The sequence below is a fragment of the Trichosurus vulpecula genome, chromosome 5, assembly GCF_011100635.1.
Source record: "Trichosurus vulpecula isolate mTriVul1 chromosome 5, mTriVul1.pri, whole genome shotgun sequence".
Taxonomy (NCBI): Eukaryota; Metazoa; Chordata; class Mammalia; order Diprotodontia; family Phalangeridae; genus Trichosurus; species Trichosurus vulpecula.
In genome coordinates this window covers 42278112-42302183 of record NC_050577.1, presented here as the reverse complement: position 1 = coordinate 42302183, position 24072 = coordinate 42278112, and the positions used below count along the sequence as shown (strand labels likewise).

At 42.3% G+C, this 24072-nt stretch overlaps 1 protein-coding gene across 1 annotated transcript in view; it reads right to left on the bottom strand.

Moving 5' to 3' along the window:
- Nucleotides 1-329: 329 nt before the first annotated feature.
- BFSP2 (beaded filament structural protein 2) overlaps nt 330-24072 on the bottom strand; it is a 62282-nt gene continuing 38539 nt past the window's right edge. The window contains exons 3-7 of the mRNA XM_036760494.1: nt 22875-23031; nt 21132-21293; nt 15795-15797; nt 9902-10030; nt 330-581 (exon numbers count right to left, since the gene is read on the bottom strand). Coding sequence (XP_036616389.1) covers nt 330-581; nt 9902-10030; nt 15795-15797; nt 21132-21293; nt 22875-23031 — 703 coding nt within the window. The remainder of the gene's footprint in view (nt 582-9901; nt 10031-15794; nt 15798-21131; nt 21294-22874; nt 23032-24072) is intronic.

Genomic DNA, 24072 nt, shown 5'->3' with positions numbered 1-24072 from the left:
GAATAAGGATGGACCATGGGTACCAAATGAGGCATACGTGATCAGATGTGGTCAACATGCTATTTTTTTGGAGGGGCTACACTTCATTTCTTTGTTTCAAGGGAGGTATTAGTGGGCAGTGATAGGAATGTTAAAAAATTAATGAAACTTTTTTTTTTTAACAAAGGGATTCTCAGTTTCCTGATGTATAAAGTGAGAAGGTTGGCCCCTGGGGTCCCTTGGGGCTCTAGACCTATGATTGCATGAAAACCAGGAGGACCTTGAAGATTTCCTGTAAAGAACTGTTCATGCAAAGAACTGGCTGGAAAGCAGAGCCCTAAATCATGTGGCTATGGTTTCCACACTGGAATAAACAAATACCTGCTTCCTTCTCTATCCAGAAGGCAGTGATAGGACACGATGTCTTTCTCCAGTTGTAACTTGCCAGACAACAGATGCTCCCGGTCTTTTTGCTGCTGCTCGGTTTCCCTCTGGATTTCCCCAAGCTCCGCTTCGAGCTTGGCGATAACCGAGCCCAGGTTCTGGAGCTCGATGTCGTGCCAGTGTTTGGCGTCATACAACGAGTTCTCCAGACCTCTTTTCTAGGAGAAGAGAACATTTGGAAACAATGGGAAAAGTAGCCTCCTGGAGCTAGGGAGATAACAACCCATCCCAATAAGTCCTTCATAGTAAGCTGATGATCTGGGATGCCGCCAGACCAATTACATGTCCTGCTTCTGGTAGTGATGTGCCTTATTCTCCATACACTAATATAATAATAATAATAATAATAACTGAGATTTTTATAGCACTTTGAAGTTTTGCAAAACGCTTTACACACTTTGTCTCACTGGAACATTAAAGCAACTGACTCTGCCAGGCGCTATGGCAGATATCTTTAGTTATCCTTTCCACGTTGGGATTTTCACCCCTAACCGCCATTATGTGGAAGGGATAATTGTACCTCCTTTTTGCAGACAAGAAAACTGAGGTTTTGACTCGGAAATAAATATTAGAAGCGGCATTTTAACTCAAGTCTTCCTGACTCCAATTCCAATACTTTAACTATATCATGCTTCCTCTCTCAAACTTATAGGCTGGATTTAATACTGGGTGATTTTTATGGGCTGGTGGTTACTTCCACTTGGAGGATGGATCGATGACTGGTGATTGTCACCATACTTAGGACAATTCCAGCCACACTTAACTTCACTCCCCAGCCATCTCATCTGGCTCAAACCATCTTTCTGTGAGCCTCAGTTTGTTCATCTGTAAGATAGGAATAATACTATTTTTACTGCCTACTGTACAAAGTAAAGTGCTTTGTAAACCATTAAGTACTATTTACACATGAGCTGTGGCTAGTATCTCCATTATAGTTGTTATCTCTGATCCAGGAAATAAGCCATAGGCAACCATCATGCAGAAGAGAACACGTGTGTCCCACTTGCTTGTGTGGATCAGAGAAAAAGATTGAAAAACACAATATTCATGCACTTCTATGCTGATTTTCAAAGAACTAAGATTTTTAAATTAGTTTCCCACCCCACCCCCATTCATTCAACACATATTCACTGAGGACATACTGTGTGTGATCTTTTTTTTTCTTTTTTTTTTTGATGGGGGACAGCAGGGCAATTGGGGTTAAGTGACTTGCCCAAGGTCGCACAGCTAGTAAGTGTGTCAAGTGTCTGAGGCCAGATTTGAACTCAGGTCCTCCTGACTCCAGGGCTGGCACTTATGTGTGATCTTTAACCCACTTCTTGTTCACACTCTCCAGTGTCCTTTGGGTGGCCTCACATTTTTTTATTCTTCTGCCACAGTGATGGTGTATGATCCACAGCCTTGGATTTTTTCTCTGGAAGAATGTTGGCAGCATAAAGGTGAACTTTTGTTTGGGAGGAGCTTGGGTCCTTGAAAACCCTGCACCACGTCCCAAGGGCAATTCAACTTGTCCTTTTCCTCCTATTCAACTCTGGGCCCAGCTCATCACCCATCTGCAGTGTTTGTCTAAGACATACGTATCGGTGGATGAGCCCAGTGGGCTGCATACCCAACCACATATTAGAGTCTCCATAAGAAGTAGTGTAAAAAGATGCAATTAAGAGAACATATGACTAGTAACAAATAGTGGGCAGAGAAGAGCCAGGGTGACCTGAGTACAAATCTTGCCTCTGGCATATCCTGTCTGTGTGACCCTGGGCAATATGCTAAGTTTCTCAGTGCTTTAGGCTAGCTACTCTTTAAAACTTTCATTACAGAAGAGTTGTCTATTTGCATTGGTGAAGGGGTGAGTTCCTCACTAGGAGTTCCCTACACTAAAGAAATCACAGGATGATAACCAATGGGAAGGTTAAAAGCTGTACAGACTGCCTGATGCACAGGTACTTTCATAATATTAAAAATGAGCAAATGAAAAACATTTATGAAGGGTTTCCTATATGCTGGGTACTGTGCTAAGAACTAAAGATACAAATATAAGCTAGTAAGACAGTCCCTACCCTCAAAGGGCTTATATCCTTTTTTTAAAAATTTTTTTTGGGCAGGGCAATTGGGATTAAGTGACTTGCCCAAGGTCACACAGCTAGTAAATGTGTCAAGTGTCAGAGGCTGGATTTGAGCTCAGGTCCTCCTGACTCCAGGGCCGGTGCTCTACTCACTGTGCCACCTAACTGCCCCAAAGGGCTTATATTCTAATAGGGCAAGACAACATATATAAAGGAATGGCTGCCCGAGAGGAGTGCTATACATAGGGAGTGGTAATGGCTGGGGTCATAACTTCAGTGATTGTTGTAGGAATTCCTTTGCAGGAATAGAAAGATGACATAACAGAAGAGTCCCAGCTTATTGGATGGATCCTCATGGGAGATTTACGGGAGACCATTGCCTATGGCTTGTTACATGTTACACGAGATTTTTCCTGATTTTTCCCAGTGAGCACCCTTTCCCCTCCACCAAAAAATAACTTAGTATTTACTTTGTACATATTTTGTACTGACTTATCTGTGAATATTTAGTATCCTCGCAGTAAAGTGGAGGCTCCTTGAGTGCCCAAACCGTTTTTGTTTTGTCTTTGTATTCCTAGTGCATAGCAATAATAATAAATAACTAATAAAGCACTTCAAGGATATGCAGAACTGCTTACATATATTGTCTCATTTGATCCTCGCTACAACCTTTGGTGGTAGGTGGTATTACCATCCCCATTTTACAGATGAGGAAACTGAGTCAAGCAGAGGTTAAGGGTCTTGCTCAGGGTCACACAACCAGCAAGTGTCTAAGGCAGAATTTTAATTGAGGTCTTCATGACTCCAAGCACAGCACTCCTTCCACTAGGCCACCTAGCTGCCTAGTATGTAGTAGGCATTTAATAAATGCTTAGTCAACCAACAAGCATTTATTAAGCATCTACTACATGCCAGGCACTGTGCTAAGTGGTAGGGATTCAAAGAAAGACAAAAAAAAAACAAACCAAACTTCAGTTCCTGCTCTCAAGGAGCTCACAGTCTAATGAATTACTAAATTGAACTGAAGTGTTTAATACCGGCTACCTGGGAGCAGTTGTAAGCAACTACCATTCAGCAGAGGCAAGCATATCACCTTAACTTCGGCTTCTCCAGATGCCATTGAATGTAGGTACCAGAGCAGATCCTGGGTAATTTTGCTGAGGCAAAACGAGGCCAGGCCAGGCCTCTGGATCAGGCTTTTTAAGAGAACTCTAGCCGTAACAGGGGTTAGAAACCAATCCCTGCAATGTGGGTGGTGGAGTTAGGCCACCCTGAACTTGAGAAACATGTTCTGATCTCCCTGGGCTCTCCCCTCAACTTTTTGTTTTTTTAAAACATTGTTAACCTGTGGGTGGTCATTCACATTGGGTATGTGTACATGTGTGGGAGTGTTCAGGGAGAAACTTGGTAGTAATGTGATTCATCAGTCTAAAGGTCTTTCTGTTTCCTCAGTTTACCTCTATCACAAGCCCTGGAATGTCTGCATTTAGCCTGGACCTACACAGGGAGAAGTCATGAGAACCACTATTTGAGGGGCCTAGCCCCACTTAGTGGAAAGAGCCTGAAACACTGGTGTTTTGATGTTGGCACTGCTTTTTACTCCCTGTGTAAGTTTAAACAAGTCACTTCATTTTTCTGGGCCAATGAGGCAAGTGGGTTAGGTGACCCTTTTTGGTATGGAATCCATGGTGGCATGCCTTTCCAACCTCTGTCCCTCTGAGACCAGAACCAACATGCTCATTCCCCCCTCAAAACTGGAACCCAGTTATACCATGGCATAATAGGAGGTTAATCGGAGCTCTGTCATGGATAGAAGAACATAGGATTATAAAATTTTAGAATTTAAGGGGCCTTGGAGATTAACTGATGCAATCCTTTCATTTTATAGATGATGATAGGGACCAAGGAAAGACCCAAGGAAATGTTTATGGTCACATAGAAGATGTTTACAGAGAACAAGGTATTGAGAGGATCATAGGCTCATAGGCTGAGAGATGGAAGGGCCCTTAGAGGCCATCTATGTCCAAACCCTTCATTGTGCTGAATCTCACAGAGTTGCCCTGACTTGCCCAAAGCCACCATCTTTGTAACTTCCTTACTTCTGGCTGGAAGAATAGTATGTTGGATAGAAAGCTGAAATTGTGTTCAAATCCTGACTCAGACACGCTAGTTATGTGACACAGAGTGGATTGCTCTTTATGACCTTCAGTTTTTTTTATTTGTAAAATGATAGAGTTGGATCAGATGGCCCTTTCCAGCCCTAAATCGATGAACCTATGGATACTGATTTCACCCCTGGGACCAAAAATCTGGGTGTTAAAAAGGAACTTGCTGAACTGTTATACTTTCTCTCTCCCTCCCTGCCTCCTTCCTTCTCTCTCTTAAATGGTTTCTGTGGTTTCTGGCCTTGTGTTACATTCCTGATCTCAGTTGACTGAACATGCAGCTTAGGAGGCCTCCAGAATCATTATTAGGACAAGGCTGCCAATATAAACATGGCTGTGTTAGCATAGAAGGCCTAGAGGTTTCTGCGTTATGTAGACAATCCTGCCTGCTATTTAAAAAGAGTCCTCATGGGGCTTCAGTGGGTCCACATCAGTAATATCGATGGGAAGATTACATATGATGGCTCCAAAGTTGTGGGACTACTTGGTTCCTATCCAATCTCTGTCCCCACCTTTTGGGGGGCCATTGGGGTTAAGGGACTTGCCCAGAGTCACACAGCTAGTAAGTAGTGGAGGCTGGATTTGAACTCAGGTCCTCCTGACTTCAAGGCTAATGCTCTGTCCACTGTGCCACCATCTGCCCCCTCCTATCCAGTCTTAAATAGGATTCCTGAGCTAGGAGTCAAAGAAGGGCCCTAATAATTGACAGTAAAGCCCTCAGACCAAGGCATTCAAGCTAGAAAAGAGACAAACTGTGGCAAAGAGAGTGTATTAGACTTGTAGTCAGGAGATCTGGGTTCAAATTCTGCCTCAGACAATTGCTAACTCTATGATGAGGAGCAAATCACTTAACATTTCTGAGACTCCTCATTTGTAAAATACATGGTGTAATAATATTTCTCCTTCCTCACAGGGTAGTGGTTACTCTGCAAAGGTTAACATTTTATAGAAATGGGAGTAATTTTAGAAAGCTTCTGTCCCCTAAGATTTTTTCCTTCTTTTTAAGATCCTAATCCTTAAAAGCCTGTTCCTCTAATGTGTTATCCCTAAGCTTTCAGTGTATCAGGAAGTTTCTTTCCCGATCAGCTGAGCGGCTGACACTGTATTTACAGCTGTTTTCTATTAGACAGGAAGAAGCACCAGGTCTGGTGATGCAAGGGTAACTGTAACTGCCTAGTCTCCTAGAGCTACCACAGTCAATCAACCAGCATCTTATTAACCATAGAACGTGTGCCAGGCACTATGCCAAGAGCAGAAGATACAAATACAAAAGTGAGATTGTCCTGGCCCTCAAGGAAGCTTCCATTTGAATAGAAGGAGTGGTAGCCAGGAAAGGAAGTTTCAGTCTAGGTAGTCACAGGGACGGCAATAGATTGTCTGTCACCTCCTTTCCAGTGGCAATAATGTTGATTTTATTATTCCTTCCTGAGAAAGGGTGGGGAGAAAATGAATAGGACTTACGCTGCAGCAGGGCATGTGGCAAGATGCCCACATTGGCTAGGCCTTGGTGTCCCCATAGATGCCAGAATGGGATGAAGCATGGACTGAGGCCAGCTTCATCTGGAGGGCTAAGGTGAGCCAGTTGGTTTACTGCCCTGACAAAATTCTCAGGTCTGCCTTAGAGTTCAATGTCTCACGCCCCATCTAGGACAGCTGATGCGGGTTCCACGCATCTTGTGACAACTGAGAGAACTGCCTCAATTAGTACTTAGCACCTAGAGCAGTGCCTGGTGCATATTAACTCCTAACCAGGGATGGAGAACCTGCTGCCTTGAGGACACATGTGGCCTTTTAGGCCTTTTGACTGAGTCCAAGTTTTACAGAACAAATCCTTTTATTAAGGGGATTCCATACCAGAAAGGATCGAGCCAGTTGTCTCATTGGCCCCCCAAAATGAAGTGACTTATTTAAACTCATACAGGGAATGAAAAGCAGTACCAACATCAGAACCCCAGTCTTTTAGGCTCTTTCCACTAAGTGGGGCTAGGTCCCTCGGGGGTGGTTCTCATGATTTCTCCCTATGTAGATCCAGGCTAAGTGCAGACATTCCAGGGGCTTGTGATAGAGGTAAACTAAGGAAATAGAAAACCTTTACAGTGATGGATCACATTTACTGCCAAGTTTCTCTCTGAACACTCCCCCACACATACATATATCCAACGTGAATGACCACCCACAGGTTAGCAATGTTGAAGGGAGATTTATTAAATTTATTTATTAAACTCACCTTTCATAAAGTTTGGATTCAGTCCAAGGGATACCCTTAAGGACCTAGAGGGTCACATGTGGCCTTGAGGCTCAGCTTCCCCACCCCTGCTCTAAACCCTTCTTAAATGAATGAATACATGCCTGAATGAATATACAAGGTGGCCTGGTAGGGTATACCAATAGGTCTTTTGGGATTCTAAGAGCACGGGCAAAAATGTTTCCTGCTCTCATTTTATCAGAAGCCAAGAGACACAGATACTCCCAAGAGATTTGATTTGCTATCTTGATGGCTACTTCCCCTTCACTCTGCCTTAACTTTCTCATTGGGACAGGATAAATCTCCCCCTTTTTCCTTTTCTCTTTAAGATTCTTGATCACTTATTCTCCCCTCATGTACCAATCCCTACTCCTTTGCTCTTGCTCGATCTGCACTGGAATAACCTACTCAAATTCCAGTGTCACCCTATTTATTATGTCCAGGAACAAATATCAAATCCTCTGATGGCACTCAAAGCCCTTCACAACCTGGCCCCTTCCCACCTTGGCAGTCTTCTTGGATTTTACTCTTCCCCATACACCCTATGATTGAGTGCTGACCAGTAGGTGAAATATCAAATCCTCTGATGGCACTCAGAACCCTTCACAACCTGGCCCCTTCCCACCCTGGCAATCTTCTTGGATTTTACTCTTCCCCGTACACCCTATGATTCAGCTGTGCTGACTCTTTTGATATCATCCAGCTCCCGTTTCCCAGCTCATTGATTTTCTCTGGTTGTCCCCAATGCCTGGAATGCTCTCCCCTCCTCATCTCCACCCCCTAGATTCTCAGCTATAATTCAACCTTCTGCAGGAGACCTTTCCTGTGCCCCCCAAATTGCTACTATTTTCCCTTGGAGATGACCTTCCATTTACACTGTATCTATCTCGTATGTACAGAGCCATTCTTGTGTTGTCTCCGCCACTGAAATGTGAGTTGCTGGAGGTGAGGAAGAATGTCTTTCTTTCTCTTTGTATCTTTAGTAGTTAGCGCAGTGCCTGGCATATAGTAAGTGCCTAATAAATACTTGTTGACTGAATGATTTACCACATGAGTATCAGATTGGGGTACCACATTTTAGGAAATACCTAGACCAGCACTTTTTAAGTTGTGGGTTGCGAGTGGAAAAAGTTTAAGAAAGCCCTGACCTAGACAAACCGGAGTATTTTCTGAAAGGGGTGACCAGGATGGTGAGAAGGCTGTGGACTTATGCCATCAGAAGATTAGTGTAAGGAAACAGTCACGTATAGCCTGGAGAAGGAAAGACTTTGGGAGCATGCAACGGCTGACATCAGGTATTTGAAGGACTGCTATGTGCCATATTCTGCTTGGGCCAACAAAGGAAAACATCAACAAGTCATCAAACATTTGGTAAAGACTTGCTATGTACCTGGCACCATATCAAGTGCCGACCAGTAGGTGAAAGTTTCAGAGAAGCAAATTTGAACTTGAGGTAAGGATAGACTTCCTAACAATGAGAACTGGTTGGTTGTTGTCCTTCATTCTTGAAGAGGACCAAAATGACATCACTGTCTTGGTACAGTATATCTGACTGTGACTGATCAGACCAATATGAGCTTGGAAGACTCTGCTACAGATCAGGCCCAGATATACAGTGATAACCATCCCAAAGGGAATGGGCACCTTTGGGAAGTAATGAGTTCCCCCTCCCTTGAGGTCTTGAAGCAGAGGCTGGAAAACAGCTTGGTGGGATATGATAGGGGCAATCCTATTCAGGGATGAATTGAACTAGGTGAACTCTGGGGTTCTTTCCACTGTGCCATATTGTGTGAGGCAGTTGAATGGCACCTATTGAGATAGACTGAAAAGTTATTACTGAAAAGGGCTGTGGTTCCGTAGGGTACTGTATGCAGTTAATTCAGTGTTTCCAGCAAATATGGATGGTCAGAGTGAGTGCCCAGCAGAGGTGGCATTGGAAACAAATCACGTGGGTGTGAGTTATGCGGAAGAGAAGGTGTGAGATTGGCAGCAGTACCAATTCTTTAAATGTGAGCACAATGCTAGGGGTGGTATGGCATCGAGAGCTAAGCACCTCCCAAATGGTACAATCTGAGGCCCATTTCAGTGGGACAAAAACTCCCTTGGACCTCCTACTTCAACCACGGGAACCCCCTTATCTGGTGAACAGCAGTAATAATAACACCTTAATTATCTCATATCATATATTAATATATTAATTAGTATATGTTAATGATATATGATCAACCCTTATAAGACTGATGGAAAGAAAACACTCTGCACTCCTTAAAGGGCTATGTTGCTATTACGATTATTGCTGTCATTTGCCACCAGTAAAACCAAACGAAACCAAAGACAAACATCTTACAAGAATAGAAGGGCAGAGTGGTGCCACTTTGATGAAATGCCAAACTAGAGATATCTGGGTTTTTTTAAATTTTACTTAATATTGCAATAGAAGAGAAACTAAATGCACATAGTGGAGAGAGTTCTGGACTTAGTTCTGGGAGTTCTGGGTTCAAATTCTGCATTGGATTGCTGTTCAGTTGCTTCAGTCATTCCTGACTCTTCATGACCCCACCCTGGTCTACAAAGACCCTGGAGTCCCAGGGCCTGAATTAAAATCTCAGGTCTTCCATTTACTATCTTTTTGATCTTGGCCAAGTCTGTCTCTTAACCTTGCTATGCCTCAGTTTCTGCATCTGTAAAATAAGCAGCTCAGACCCGATATCCTGTAACATCCTCTTTAGTTCTAAATCTATGATCCTGTGAATAGAAGATGCCATTCATCAGACCCACCCTTAGATAAATACTCAAGGAACTCAGAAAACATTTGGGGGGACTACTAGTTTCAGGAGAGGTGCTAATTAATCAGACTAGGGACCTTCTTACTAGCCTGAAGGGTAATTTTGTCCTTACACTGAAATGGAAATTCCTGGGGAAAAAAGTGCCTGTCAGGTAACCAGGAGATAGTGGAAAAGAGATAGAGACTGGGCAGAAACATGTCCCATCCAGGAGCTGCTTACCAAGGTTCTCAAGGATTCCGTCTCAGCTTGAAGGCGCTGAATATTACAAGCAGTATCATGAAACTCTACCCTCAGGGCTTCCACCAATTCTTCCTCTTGGGACCGAGCTGCCTGGGCCACTTGGGAATGCTGCGGCGACAAAGAAATGCCAAGGGCCCATGTTGGAAATGGGGACTTGAAAACCACCTTCCCCAACCTTCCTTTCAGACGAGCTTCATCTCACAAGTAGGAGAAAACAGAGTTTTTGAAATTGTCCTCTGATCATTAAAAACTGTCTGACAATGCCACTTGAAAGAACTAGAGGAAATGTTTTATTAGCAAAGTGTTCTCACCAACTGAAAGGTGCTGCGTGACATCTCCATTCGGAATCTTTAAAAGTTTTTGTGCGTTCAGTTTATTAGTTGGTTAACAAGCATTCATTAAATTCGTTATTATATTTATAATTTATATTAGTTTACGTATTCATTATATTATTAATATGCTTTATTAGAATTACTAGATACCAGGCTTCCGTACTAAGTGCTGGAGATACAGTTAGGTCCTGATTAGTGGGAATAATGCCTCCCCTAAAATGCTTCCATTATTTGAATTTGCATTGCATATTTTCATTGGGTTGGAACCAATTACCATATTTCACATAATTATAACTTAGAATAGTGTGAATTTGAATACGAGCAACCACGTCAGGAGGGTGGCTATGTTTGCACTAACCAGGACGTAGCTGTACAAAAGGGAGGGGGAGGGCCAAAAACAGTGCCTGCCCTCAAAGAGCTCAGAATCTAACGGAGAAACAAGACGTAAGTAACAAGGTACATACAAGACATACACAGGGTAGGTAGAAGGTAATCTCAGAAGGGAAGGCAGTAGCAACTTGGGAGACAAGGAAAGGCATCCCGCGTAGGGTGGGCTTTAATGAAAAGCTCGGTGGCATAGTAGAAAGAGCGGTAGTTTTCGATTCCAAGGACCTGGGTTCAGATCTTGCCTCTGTCATTTACTAGCAAATCACTTAACTTCTCACCTCCTCAGAGTCCTCCTTGAGAGGCGGTATGCTACTGTGAAAAGCAGCTAGGTGGTGCTGCGGTAGACAGAGTGCTGGGTCTGGAGTCAGGAAGACTCATCTTTTTGAGTTCAAATCCAGCTTCACAAGCTGTCTAACTGTGTGATCCTGGGCAAGTCACTTAACCCTGTTTGCCTCAGTTTCCTCATCTATAAAATGAGCTGGAGAAGGAAATGGCAAACCACTCTAGAATCTTGGCCAAGAGAGCCCACCAAAAAGGCGATGCAAAAAGTTGGACATGACTTAACAACAACAACAACATGGAAAGAGTGGAAAGAGTGGTGGATTGGGAGTCAGAGGACCTGGGTTCAAATCCTGCTTCTGCCCTTCCTACATCTGTGATTTTTTTTTTTTTTTGGCAATTCACTTGACCTCAACGTCCATATCTGTAAGAGGAGGGAGTGGACAAGATGGTCCCATTCCAGCTCTAAATCTATTATTTTTTATATGTTTCCTTTCAACTTCAGATCTCCAATTTTCTACCCATATTGCTATGGTTGTCCTGGAGTCAGGAAGACTCATCATTCTGAGTTCAAATCCAGCCAAAGGATGATTTATGGCAAGATCAACCTATCAAGAAGCATTTATTAAGCACCCACTATATGCAAAGCTTTAGGGATACAAATACAAAAGTGAGATGGTACCTGCCCTCATGGAGTTTCTATTCTTTAAGATATGGACAAGAATCACTAAAGATGAGAGAACCGGAAGATTTGAATTGTACTGGTGAAAGAACTACCTGCCGAAATAATGAACTTAGCCAAGTACTGAAGCCACTATTATAAATGCAAGGACCACAACTTCCATCCCTAGCCACTTATTATTATTATTACTAATTTTTGCTTTTTCTTATGTGCACGCACGTTGTACCCCCTTAAGGAGAATATAATCTCCTTGAGGGCAGAGACTGTTTCATTTTGTTTTTTTAATTCCTGCACCTAGCAGTGTCTGGCACATAGTAGGTACTTAATAAATGTTTTGTTGTTTGATTGATTGATGGTATGTGCAGGGGCAGACATCCCCAAATAAAGTTGGCTGGGTAAATAACCATGGTTTCAGGTCACTGGGCAAACTTTTTAAGGAGGAAACAGTCTGTCGTGGCTTCCTTTCCCACTGTGGAGAAGTTGTCCGTGAGACTGATTTTCCTCTGGCAGATTCTATTATGTGTCTGTGTATAAATTACACATTTGTGTATGTGCATGTATGTACACATATACACACATATATCACATATATACCTGTTCTAGGATACTGATTATCTATTGCTGTGACTTTAGGGATAAATCAGATGTTTAAATGATCCAAGCAGGCACTTAATACATTTTTATAATCTTTTTGGTTTTTGGAAGTGCAGTCTAGTTTACTATGGACAGCATGGGATGGTGGTAAGCATATGGATGGATCTTGGACTCAGAAGATCTGGGCAAAAGTTCTGGCTTGGGATGCTAGATCTGAAGTCAGATGATCTAGGTGCAAATCACTGTTCTCACTACCTGTGTGTGTTTGGAGAAATTATTTTATCTCCTTGGGTCTCAGTTTCCACATCTGTACAATGGAACGATTGAACTGGATACACTCCAAGTTCCCTTCCAGCTCTAAATCTACTAGCTATAAACAATGATTTTGTGCTTGGTAAAATCATTCTTCCCAGGTTTCCTAGTTCAAATTCAGTGATCTTTCTACTATACCAACTTGTCAAATGATTTTTATAAAAGTTATTGTATGTTTTTAGGAAAAAGTGTTCTTACTGTACATAGATGTCACCATTAATTAATTCACTGTCACCTTAGAGAATGTAGGTTTTATGGTGGTATTTTATTTTCCTTAGTGGGGATGACAGGTAACACAGAATCATTTACACTTTCTTCTCAGGGTCCCATGTAACCAGTGGCATACATTGACAAGCTGTTGTTGTATCATTTTAGTCATGTCTGACTCTCTGTGACCCCATTTAGCGGTTTCTTCACAAAGACACTGGAATAGTTGGCCATTTCCTTCTACAGCTCATTTTACAGATGAGGAAACTGAGGTAAACAGGATTAAGTGACTTGCTCAGGGTCACATAGCTAGTTAAGTGTCATGAAGATGAGTCTTCCTGACTCCCGGCCCAGCACTCTATCCACTGTGTCACCTAGCTGCCCACACACTGACAAACTTCAGTTGTGTCTGACTCCTTGTGACCCCCTTTGGGGTTTTCTTGGCAGAGGTGCTGGAGTGGTTTGCCATTTCCTTCTCCAGTTCATTTTACAGATGAGGAAACTGAGGCAAAGAGGATCCCACAGCTAGTATCTGAAGCTAGATCTGAACTCAGGTAGATGAGTCTTCCTGACTCCAGACCCAGCATTCTATTCACTGTGCCATCTAGCTGCCCATACATTGACAAGCCAGTTGAATTTAATTGGCTCACAAAGGGAGAAACTCAGTCCAACCCTGACTCATTAGCAAGCTGTTCCCACTGACCCAAGATGCTTTGAGGAATCTTTAGAAGTCTTTATGTCTCTACATTATTACCATATAGTTTTAATGCTATTGTCCCAATTCCTAGTTATGTTGTGATCAGATAAGATGCAAGTCATAAGATTGGGAGGCTAAATTTCATATTGTTATAGTGTCTAGTTTACATAATGATATGCAGCTAAGTGGGTCCCAAGGCTTTCTAAACAGCATGGAAGTTTGGCTCTCATTGAGGCGAGAGGGGAACGGCCTATTTTTTACTTTCCATCTGTATTTTCCAGGCAAGGGAAATGTTGACATTTTGTAATGTCATCAGAGATTTCTGACTTTTTAATTACTTGATTACATTTGCATGCTATTGTACATACAAGATGGAAAGCATAACTTTAAATAAGTCAGAAGGAATTTGAAGGATGTGTCTGAAAACTGTCAGCAAAGTGTGGCAAAAAAAACCCAGTCACTCTTCAGATTGGTTTTACTGCTCCTAAAAATACTTTTTTTGGGGGGGTGATGGTGGTGGAACTCACAAAGGAAGAAATACTACCTTCTTTAGGAGGGGGGAGGGGTGCCAAGTATAGCCCCCACTCCCCAGCTCCCTTAGCAAGTGCATTTGCTCAGGAGGTCATGTGATCAGGAGATGTAAGTTAAAATTCTGCTTTTGTATAGGAAAATCACCATTTTTACTCTATAATCAGGGGCTAGGGACAAACACTAGGTCTGTAACTTGATTGGTATAGGGAGCTATTGGCCGAAGAAACTCCTTCTATCAAAGCAGGATGAAACTATCTCAACAACTTAGAGCTCTATAGAATTGCCTAGAGCTCACAGACTTTAAGTGACTTGCCCAGGGTCATGCTGTCAGGCTGTCTGAGAAGGGACTTGAGCTGAGGGAAATTCCTGGTTTTGAGGGCAGTTCTTTATCCATTGCACCAAGCTGGTCCAGTCTTGGCCATCAATCCTTCAACTCAATTCAACAAATATTTATAAAGTGCCTACTGTGTGCCAGGTATTGTATCAGGCACTAGGGATATGAAGACAAAAATGCCATGGTCCTATCATCAAGGGGCTTACACTCCACTGGCAGAAACAACATGTACAAAGATTGTTGTTGATCAGTTGTTCAGTCATGTCCAACTCTTTGTGACCCCCATGGACCATAGCATGCCAATACTGTTAATGGGATCAGTTTGGCTGGTACATAGCATACATGTTGGGGAGTAACGTGAAATCAGTAGAGCCAGGTTGTGAAAGGCATTAACTTTGTATTTGATACTAGGGAGCCATTGATTGTTATGAATCTTCCACTGGTGGTTGTCTTCCAGACCCTGGATAAGTCACCCAAGTTTGGAAGGAATTAAAGCACGTACTTGGGAGAGGAATAGGACAAGAATTGGGTTGGCAGGGCTTCTGACCTTGCACCGTGAGGGGTCTTCCACTTTCTTCCTAACTAAAGGGCTTTGGATTAGAAAGGGCAGAATAAAAAGGCCCGGTCTATCCTTCTGCCTCACCTGAGTAGAAGTTCCTCATTTCCATGAGATCCAAGTCAAGTCCATTGGGCAGGGTGGTAGAAAGAACAAAGGGCCACACATCAAGAGGCCTGGTCTCCAGTCCTAGTCAGCTCCTTACCACATGACCTTGGGCAAAACACGTCATCCTTTTGGGAAGTTATTTTCCTCCCTCTTAGATGAGCTCATGGACCACAGATTTATTTCCTTTCCTGTCTGAACCTGACCATCCTTTCTCTTTTTCCTTCCCTCTTGGGCGAGTCACTTGAACTTCCGGGGCCACAATATCTTCATCTGTAAAATGAGGGACTTGGATTAGGGGGCCTCTGAGATTCCTTAGAGCTCTAGAACATTGATCCCAAACAAGGTCATTCCTTCCCCGATGAAAGAAGAAGCAAGATCCTTTCTGTCACCATGCTTCCTTTCCCTCCCTCCCAAGGACTTCCACCATGGTGATAACATATAAATTAATCATCACATTTTCACAGCAGTTTTTGACTTGAGCTACCATCAGCCATGGCTATAAATCATTATTAAAGCACCAGCTGTCAAATTAAAGCAAACAGTGGTGTTCTACAATCATTTTGCACCCTCGTGGACAATCTTGACCTCCCTGGCCAGTAACCCTCACAGAAAGACTTCAAGAATTAGTCTCAACTCCATGAGAAGCAGTGGATAGTGCAGCTGACCAAGTTGGTGAGCCAATTTCTTCCTTACATTTAAGGAAAAATCGCTGGGCTGCTGTAACTGCTCTTAAAATGGGTCTAACCCCCACCCCGCTCCCCACCCCCCCAGGGGCATTGCCATAGAAGCTCAGTTTTTGAGCTCCCTTCAGGTTTGCCAAAGAAAACACAGGAAAGCAAACATCTCTGTAGACTTGCTTCGCTCCCCACCCCATCCCCCAAAAGTGGGCCTTGAGCGAATAAACCCTGTGGATACCAACAGACTCGAGGTTTAGCTGTGACTCTGTCTAGAAAGATTGACAGATAAGGTTACTGGGGTTTGTTTTTTCCTACCAACAAGAAACGATCAGAGAAGAATCATATCCTGTGACTAGGAAGAAGGCAGTAGCTCTGTGCAGTGGGGTGGAGTGTGGACAGAACTGGAAGCAGACTGGGCTGGAGGTGGGGCCCTGGATTCTTCTTCGAGCTTTGCTGCTTCCTGGCTCTCTGACCTTGGGTAATTCACTTGCCCTCCCTAGGCCTTTGTTTCCTTTGGAAAATGAGGAGGGTTGACCGGGGGTCATAACTTTTTCTGAATCATGGATTCCTTTGGCAGTCTGATGAAGCCATGGATCCCTTCTCAGAATTGGGTTTTTAAATGTATAAAATAAAAAACAGGATTACAAAAGAAGCCATATATACATATGTATATATGTATCTATATGCAGGTACACACATACATGTATACATATATGCAAATTACTGCCAAATGTAATTATCAAAATTATATATACATACATATTTAAATATATACACACACATGGAAACAATTATATGTATGTGTCTATATATACATGAGGAAGCTAGGTGGTTCAGTGGATAGAGAGCACTGGACTTGGAATCAGGAAGACTCATATTCACGAGTTCAGATCTGGTCTCAGACACACTTACTAGCTACGTGACCCTGAGCAAGTCACTTAACCCTATTTTCCTCAGTTCCTCATCTGTAAAAAAAGAAACGAAAATGAGCCGGAGAAAGAAATGGCAAACCACTGCTGTATCTTTGCCAAGAAAACCCCAAATGGGGTTGTGAAGAGTCGAACATGACTGAAATGACTCAACAACAACAAATATATACACATATTTATTTACATGTGCCAATATATGTATACGATAAATACAAAATAGTCGGGGGCAGGGAAGGAATAGAATTATCAAAATAGTTTTTTAAAAATCCAAATTCATGGACCCCAAGTTAAAAATCTCTGGATAAGATTATTTCTAAAGCCCATTCTATATCTAGGGAAGCAGAGTGGTAGAATGTAAAGGCTTCATAGTCACAGATCCTGGGTTTGAATCCTGACTTTGCCACTATCTACCTGGGTGACTTTGGACAAGTCACTTAATGTCTCCAGGTTCCTCATCTGTAAAATGATGGAGTTGTCCTAGATGACTGGTGAGACCTTTTCAAGCTCTGAATCTATGACCTATGACCTATGAATGTTAAGTGATCATAATAATACATGGGCTTAGCTTAGGGACTGATAGCAAAGTCCCTGAGGAAGGAAGCTGTCCCTGAAGTTCAGGGAATGTGGGGAGGGGGTATAGTAACCAGCTCCCTACACATAAAGAAATATTTGTTGATAAACATCTGTATCTGGTTTTCACATCTAATATTTCTATCACAGTGTTGTCTCCTTCTGGGCATTCAAGTGTCTTATTTACCATTTTATTTCTCCCCAGAGTGTAGCTCACACAACTAATGTAAATAAGAAATACTCACATTCGTTGAATGCTTTATGGCTTAAAAGTACTTTGCATAGATTATCTAACTGACTGTTCTCAACCATCCTGTGAGGTAGGTAGTGCAGTATAATTATTCCCATCTTACAGATAAGAAAACTGAGGCAGATAATGTGCCAAGTTCACACAGTTGCTAAGTTGCAAAGTCAAGACTCTAACCCAGGTCTTAAAGCCTTCAAATCCAGCTCTCTTTCTAGTAGATCTCATCTGGAAGCACTGAATTTGCTTACTGAATGAATAACAATAATAATAGCTAAAATTTATATAGTACTCTAATATTTGTAAAGCTATTGACATATGTTACATCATTTGATCCTCATAACAACCTTGGGAGGTAGGTGCCATTATGATATCCATTTTACAGAACAGGATACTGAGGCTAAATGGTCAATTGTCCAGTCATACAGCCACTAAGTGTCTGAGGGAGGATTTGAATTTGGGTCTTCCTAACTCCAAGTCCCATACTTGATCCATTGTATCATTTAGCATTCTTGAATAAAAGTTTCTAAAGCTATTACTGCCTTCAACTTCCCAAGAAAAATATGATGCTAGAGATGTGGAAAAACTGGAGCACTAATGCATTGTTGGTAGAGGTGTGAACTGATCCAACCATTTTGGAGAACAATTTGGAACTATGTCCAAAGGGCTGTAAAACTGTGCATACCCTTTGATCCAGCAATGCCACTACTAGGTCGGTATCCCAAAGAGATCATTAAAAAGGGAAAAGGATCCACATATACAAAAATATTTATAGCAGGTCTTTTTGTGGTGGCCAAGAATTGGAAATTGAGGGGATGCCCGTCAATTGGGGAATGGCTGAACAAGTTGTGGTATATGAATGTAATGGAATACTATTGTGCTATAAGAAAAGATGAGCAGGCAGACTTCAGAAAAACCTGGAAAGACTTACATGAACTGATGCTGAGGGAAGTGAGCAGAACCAGGAGAACATTGCACACAGTAACAGCAACATTGTGCGATGACCAACTTTGATAGACTTAGCTCTTCTCAGCAATACAATGATCTAAGACAATTCCAAAAGACTCATGATGGAAAATGCTATCCACATCCAGAGAAAGAACTATGGAGTCTGAATGCAGATTGAAGCATACTATTTTCTCTCTCTCTTTTTTCTTTGTCATGGTTCCCGCCCCCTTTTTATTCTTCTTTCACAACATGACTAATGTGGAAATATGTTTAATATGATTGTACATGTATAGCCTATATCAGATTGCTTGCTGTCTTGGGGGAGGGGGAAGAGGAGGGAGAGGAAGGCGGGAGGCAGAAAAAAAATTTTGGAACTCAAAATCTTACAAAAGCTAATGTTGAAAACTAAAAAAGAAAAAAAAAGACAAAAAAACTCAAAAAATTACTCTAGGAACTGAGGTAGCTTAGCATCTCAGCCTTCCAGAGTAAGAGTGAATAGGGAAAATGTAGTCATTAGAAAAGGGCAGATACTTGGCAAAAGGGACAGCCATCTTAGCATGGCTGAGGCAATGGGGATGTGTGTCCTTTGAGAAGAATCACAGAGACCCTAAAGAGAACGAAACAATGGGTTTGGAGCGGGTGGAGACTACAACTTGGAATGATGAAGGAGAAGTTACTGCATTGTTCACACCCATTGATCCAGAGATTCCATTCGTGTGACCAAATTCCAAGGATATTATTAATAGCAAGAAAATATCTGCATGCCCCCAAAATGTTTATGACAGCATTCCCTGTGATAACAAGGAGCTAGAAATAAACATGTGCTCAATCTCTGGAGAGTGGCTGAGCAAATTATGGTAATGGGATGTATTTACATTTGTATTTGGCTTATGGTTTCATTGGTGTAGGGCAATGGTGTCAAACTCAAATAGGAACTGATCCCTGCTGGCAACATATTGACTTAGAAAGCTACAAATTAACATTATCTATGTTGTATTGTATTTTTGTTTGTTTTTAAAACATTTCCCAACTTCATTTTAATCTAATTCAGGCTGCATTAGGGAGTTTTGCTGGGCCAACTGGGTAGTGAGTTTGATATCTTTGGTGGAATATTCCTATATAATACCGAGCCCTACCTTCTCTTCAATTTATAGTCTTAGAGAATTGTTTGGGGACACTGACAGGTTAATTGACTTGATTGGGTCCCAGGGACAGAATGTCAGAGGTAGGACTGGAACTCAGGTTTTCCTGGGTTTCTTTCACTATGCCACATGTGGAGCCATAAAGAACAATGAATATGAAGACTTCAGAACATGATTTCAAACATGGGAAGTCTCATATGAACTGATACAGAGCAAGAAAGCAACACCAGAAGAACCATATATACTAAATGGTAGCAATAAAGATTTAAGTAACACACGTGTAAGTAACAACATAGAGAGGCAACAGACCTCTGGTCAATTACAATAGTTAATGTCAATGCTTAAGAATTCTGGATTTGGGAGTTAGAAGAGCTGAATTCAAATCCCACCTTGGGTCTTTCCTAGTCATGTGGCTGGTCAAGTCTTTTTTAAGACCCAGATTTCTTATGGGGATAAAAATAATTATGTTTACCTCTCAAGTGTTGTTGGTAGGTTTAAATGAAATAATGTGGGTAAATCCCTTAGTAAACCTTAAAGAACTATATAAATATTAATTGCTGTCATTATTATTACAAACTCTTCACCTCAGTGACCTTACTTTCCTCATCCCTAAAATGAGGAGTTGGACTACCTGGCCTCTGCAGTCACTTCCAGCTCCAGATGGAAATCCCTTTGCTGAGGCAGATCAACACCTGTTCTGCACTAATAGAGAGAGTTGCCTGAGGCACTAAAAAAAAACCCCACAAAAATTAGTGACTTGTCTAGGGTCACCTGGCCAGGCTGTGTCAGAGCCAGGGCTTGAACTCAGGTCTTCCTGACTCTGGAGTCAGCTCTCTCTATCCCTACTTCGTGTTGCTTTTCCTCCTTAGTAGATGTAAATCACCCAGGTCACTCCTACTTTCCCTTCCTGCCTTTTTCCCTGGTACTCCCATACTCTCCTCTCCTGTTCTTTTCTGTCCTTCTCCTTTCTCCTGTGGAAAATATTATACTATTTTATGTCATTTTTAATTTCAACCAGACCCAGAGCCTGAATTAATGAGTAACTGGAAGAAGATCCAGGACCTGGGCTTCTTTGTTCTCTCTAAAAGTTTGCTCAGGCAATACCCTTACCTCTGTCAACAAGGTCAGATTAGACTGACTTAAGGACATTCTTACCCCTGTTAGCCATTAAAGGATGAGACCCTAACCCCAAGAGAGACTACCTCGCTTAATATTAACTGACCTTTGTCAACACTCTTGTCTTTACAACCCTATTCCATTAAGGAAAATCCTCTTCTTGTATCATGGTTAAACATACATGGGGGTCATAAAAAATGAGGTAACCCAGGCTTGCTGGGTCTGCTAAAATAATGTATATAAGTTTTCTCATTCCTTTGTTCAGGCAGCCAGAGCTTATGCTCTGACTCCTTGCACATACAAGTAAGCTAGCTTAGCAATGCTTTAAGGGAAATTAATAAACAACGTGGATTTTTCTATCACCTAGCTCTGTTGTTTCCTTCAACCAAATTTTCAGGTTTAACACTCCCCAAATCCCAAAGTCATGGGATTTGGGAATGGGTGTGGGGAGAACGGAAAAATCTTCCCATTTTGTTATGTTCTCTGTTCATTTTGTTTCCGCAATTGAAGAACATTCCAAGGTGGGAGTGAGGGGGATCAGAACTACTGGACACTGCCACTCACCTTGGCATAGAGCAAGGCCCCTGTTTCTGCCCGGTTCTTCTCTATATCCTTCTCCCAGTGAATTCTGATGGTTTCCAGAATGTCGTCTAAGCCCGTACCAATGGGAGCATCCATTCCTTCCAGTTCTGACCCGGCCAGCTGTTTGTATAGCACCTTCACATCCTAAAAGCAACACTCACTTTAGAGAGCCTCTCAGGATCAGTTGAGGAAAATCCCACCAATGGAATCTAGCCCTGCAGCAATGGATTCCTTTTCTTTTCCCTACATTACCGTAAGACTCCAACACAGTGCAGAAGAGAGCTGATGCCCAGCTTGGTATGTGGGCATTTCACCCCGTGACCACCAAAGAATAGAAGGAGCAGATGCCTCATGTAGGACCTGACAGAAGGAAGACTTTAAAACAATTTTGGAATTTATGAATGAATACTCTATGACAGTCAATGGCTGGTTGTTCTGATCACTGCTAATGCCAGAAACAAGAGAAGACAGGCTCAAACAGTGGCCAGATGGACTAAGGTTAGATACAGAAAAGGACTCATTGTTTCAATGCATTGTTCAAGGAATCACTTTTGGTTATAGATTTTATAAAGAGGCAGATTTTGGCTCAATGGGGAAATAGAGAAAGAGACCAAGAGACACTCAAGACAGACGGCGGGGGCGGGGGGGGGGGGGGCTGGGGGGGGAAGAGAGAGAGAGAGAGAGAGAGAGACAGAGAGAGAGAGACAGAGAGAGAGAGAGAGAGAGAGAGAGAGAGAGAGAGAGAGAGAAGACAATTAATTGTGAATTTGGTTTTAAATTTTTTTTTAACTATTTCAACATAATTATAATCCAATGTCTCTTACTAAAAACATGATAGTGAGTAGGGCTCTGTAGGTTTCAGTAGCCTGGGCCGAAGGGGACCATGATCCAAAAAAGGTTGATCCCCCTTGCTTTAGAGTTTAGCCAGGGGTGGGGAACCTGGGGCCTCGATGTCACATGTTGCCCTCTGGGTCCTCAGCTGTGGCCCTTTGATTGAATCCAAACTTCCCAGAACAAATCCCCTTAATAAAAGGATTTGTTCTGTGAAACTTAGACTTGGTCAATAGGCTACAACCAAAGACCTAGAAGGCTACATGTGGCCTTGAGGCTCCTGGTTCCCCACCCCTGGTTTAGACCTATCACTCAATCAACTGGCAAATATTTATTAAAGCATCTATTATATGCCAGGCATTCAGTTAGACATTCATTTTTTGTGGGTAGTTTCGAATCCAATGCAGTTTTGCCCAGGGGAATGGATTAGATGACTTTAGAAGCCACCACCTCCAGGTTAGACAATTATTTCTCTGAGCTATGCAGGTTGTAACTTGTCTAGCAGAGCCCCCTTTATAAGAGGTAGCTAGGTGGTACGGTGGATAGAACACCATCCCCGAGTTCAAATCCCACCTTAGATACTTACTATTGTATCATTCTGGGCAAGTGACTTTACCTCTGTCTGTCCCAGGTTCTTTAAAGTGATTTGATTCTCTCAATCAAAGCATCTACTTCAACCATGTACTAACTGTGTGACCCTGGGCAAGTCACTTAACTTCTGCTTCCTTAGTTTCTGCATCTCTAAAATGGGGATACTAGTCCTCCCAGGGTGGTTAAAATGAGATATTTGCAAAATGCTTCTATTACAAAGCTGTTATTATCCTTATTATTAACCTCAAGCTGACTAGCTCCATACGTAATCAGTGGCCAGATACAGACCAAGGTCTGGCCTACCTCTTCATGGTTCCTTGACAAAAAAGCCAGTTCTTCTTTCATGCTTTCAATCTGGCTCTCTAGATCCATTTTAGTCAAATTAGCATCGTCAATCACTTTATACAGGGAATTAATTTCATCTTCAGCTGCTTTTCGGAAGGGCTGCTCATTTTCATATCTGCAGACAAAGAAATAATCGTCACAGCTGGGTAGCTAACCCAAAGGGGGAAAAAAACATATTAGAAATGATACCATCGCACTAATTACATGACAGACAAGAGCCAAGAGGGAGCCCTCCCTCAGCAGCACAGCTTTCTAGAGTACAGAGAATCAGCCCTCACTCTCATCACACCTTGATTTGTTCAAATTCCTGTTGTGACAGTTGAGGTCTCATTAGCTGCCTTGGCAGGGTGGCTTCTAACCAGAGTTTAAAATCTGAGTGCTGGGTTATGAGGAGAGGCTCAGGGTTAGTCAAGAGAAGTACTTTGAAGTCATTGCTTCAGATCAGACTCCTGGGGCATGTCATATGACCTTGGTGGGACTCAATTTCCTTATCTGTAAAATGAGGGGTTAGACTAGAGGACCTTTAAGGTTCCTTCCAGCCCTTAGATCTATGAACCTATGATGCTTTTGGGGTCACTCATCTGATACTTCATAGAGGCAGCCCTGTGGGTTGCTACTGACCCCTAAGGCCTGGGGTCTCCTCATAATTCCTCCTCCACATAATCTTGACACTCAGGCCAATTTCTTATACCTCAGTTTATCCTATCTGTACATGGGGGATGATTGATACTTCTTATATCAGATGACCCAACATTCCTATGAGAAAACATTAACATTTTTTAACATTTAGTTTTTTGTTTCTAGAAATAGTCTCAGAAGAGTATTCACAAGTAGGGAAAATAGAAAAGGAAAGAGAAAGGAAAGGGAAGGGAAGGGAAGGGAAGGGAAAGGAAGGGATGGGAAGGGAGGGAAGAAGGGAAGGAAAAGGAAGGGAAGGGAAGGAGAAGGGAAGGAAAAGGAAAAGGAAAGGTATGGAAAGGAATACTAGAGTGTTCTGCACCTTTGGGATTGGGTCCTGCGAGCCCAGGCTGAGGGAATCCCTCCACCTTACCACTGGGCATAGTTACAGATTCTCTCTATCTTATTTCCTCTTTTGCTGATAAGCTTCTTAGGGACAAGGGAAAAGGAAGTGGGTTGCTACTTTGCCTGGACTGGA